Source organism: Protobothrops mucrosquamatus, unplaced genomic scaffold (assembly GCF_001527695.2).
Source record: "Protobothrops mucrosquamatus isolate PMUCROS unplaced genomic scaffold, P.Mucros_1.0 scaffold43730, whole genome shotgun sequence".
In the NCBI taxonomy this organism is placed as follows: domain Eukaryota; kingdom Metazoa; phylum Chordata; class Lepidosauria; order Squamata; family Viperidae; genus Protobothrops; species Protobothrops mucrosquamatus.
In genome coordinates, this window is record NW_015429460.1 from 1 (window position 1) to 1,183 (window position 1,183).

Below are 1,183 nucleotides of genomic sequence, written 5' to 3' on the forward strand. Positions count from 1 at the left end.
GACTGTGAGTTCTAATCCCGCCTTAGACAGAAAAGCTGGCTGGATGACTTTGGGCCAATCACCAGGAGACTGTGAGTTCTAATCCCGCCTTAGACAGAAAAGCTGGCTGGATGACTTTGGGCCAATCACCAGGAGACTGTGAGTTCTAATCCCGCCTTTGGACTAGTTCTTCTTTCTTAGCCCAACCCACCTCACAGGGTTGCCGTTGTGTGGAAAAATAAATGGCAGGAGCATTAAGTTCTCCACCTTCAGGTTATATGTACATTATCTGACGCAGAAATATAAAATATAAATAAGTTATAATAGTCGAAACGAACCGTACTTTTTTACTCCGCGAAAGGCGAAGCCGAGTCACTGTCCCAAACTGGCTGAAGTACTGCTTGAGCTGCGACTCGTAGAGGCCTCTCGGGATGTGGCCCACGTAAACAACGCCAGGTTTCACCTTCTGATTCTGGGAGGTAAAATGAGGAAAGGCGTAAACAGGCGTTGGAAGTTGCGCTCCCAGCGCTCGGCGGGAGAAACCACCGCGTCCCCGCGGTTTCTTACCTTGGAGGCCGCCTTGCGCACCCGGTGCACCTCAGCCTGGAACTCGCGCTGCCGCTCCGGGTCGAGAGACAGGAGGGGAGCTGCCGCGGATGCAACGCTGCTCGCCGCCATCACGCTTCTGAGAGAAAGACGGCAGCGCGCCTGCGTCAAAAAACAGGAAGCTCTATTTCGTCACTTCCTCTTCGGCTCTGCCGGAGGGGGCACTGTAAACACAGAGAGCAGCGGCCCCTATTGGTCAGAGCGTGAAACAGCAGCCCCTTACACTACGTCGTATTTTCCTTCAGTTTTATAATCCCTCCAACATAAGATTGGAAACAAAACGGGGACAATGATTAAAGGTCAGGAGAGGGGTCAAAAGCAAGGTGATGTTCCCAGATATTTCAAGGCTGCTGGTTTGGATTTCATATTTTATATTTATTTAGTGTTGTATTTGTGGATGTTTGAAAGCTACCCAGTGCAATTAAAAGAATGGGAAAGTTATTGTGTTTTGTTTTGTTTTTACAAAAAATAACAATAAAGTAGAAAGTATCGATGAAAGAGAATATTTGTGGCTTAGGTTGAAATGTGGAGTCTTTGGTGCTCTCTGACCTTGATTATTTTCTTGCAGACGTTTCATTTTCCAACTAACATCTTCAAC

At 47.6% G+C, this 1,183-nt stretch overlaps 1 protein-coding gene across 1 annotated transcript; it reads right to left on the reverse strand.

Annotated features, from left to right (window-relative positions):
* Nucleotides 1–322: 322 nt before the first annotated feature.
* On the reverse strand, nt 323–676 carry LOC107302286 (MKI67 FHA domain-interacting nucleolar phosphoprotein-like; the record flags this gene model as incomplete). Its single annotated transcript, XM_015831385.1, has 2 exons — nt 547–676; nt 323–451 (listed from the first exon to the last, which is right to left on the reverse strand). Coding segments are annotated over exons 1-2 (240 nt in total), but the record flags the coding sequence as incomplete, so codon positions are not given.
* Nucleotides 677–1,183: the final 507 nt, after the last annotated feature.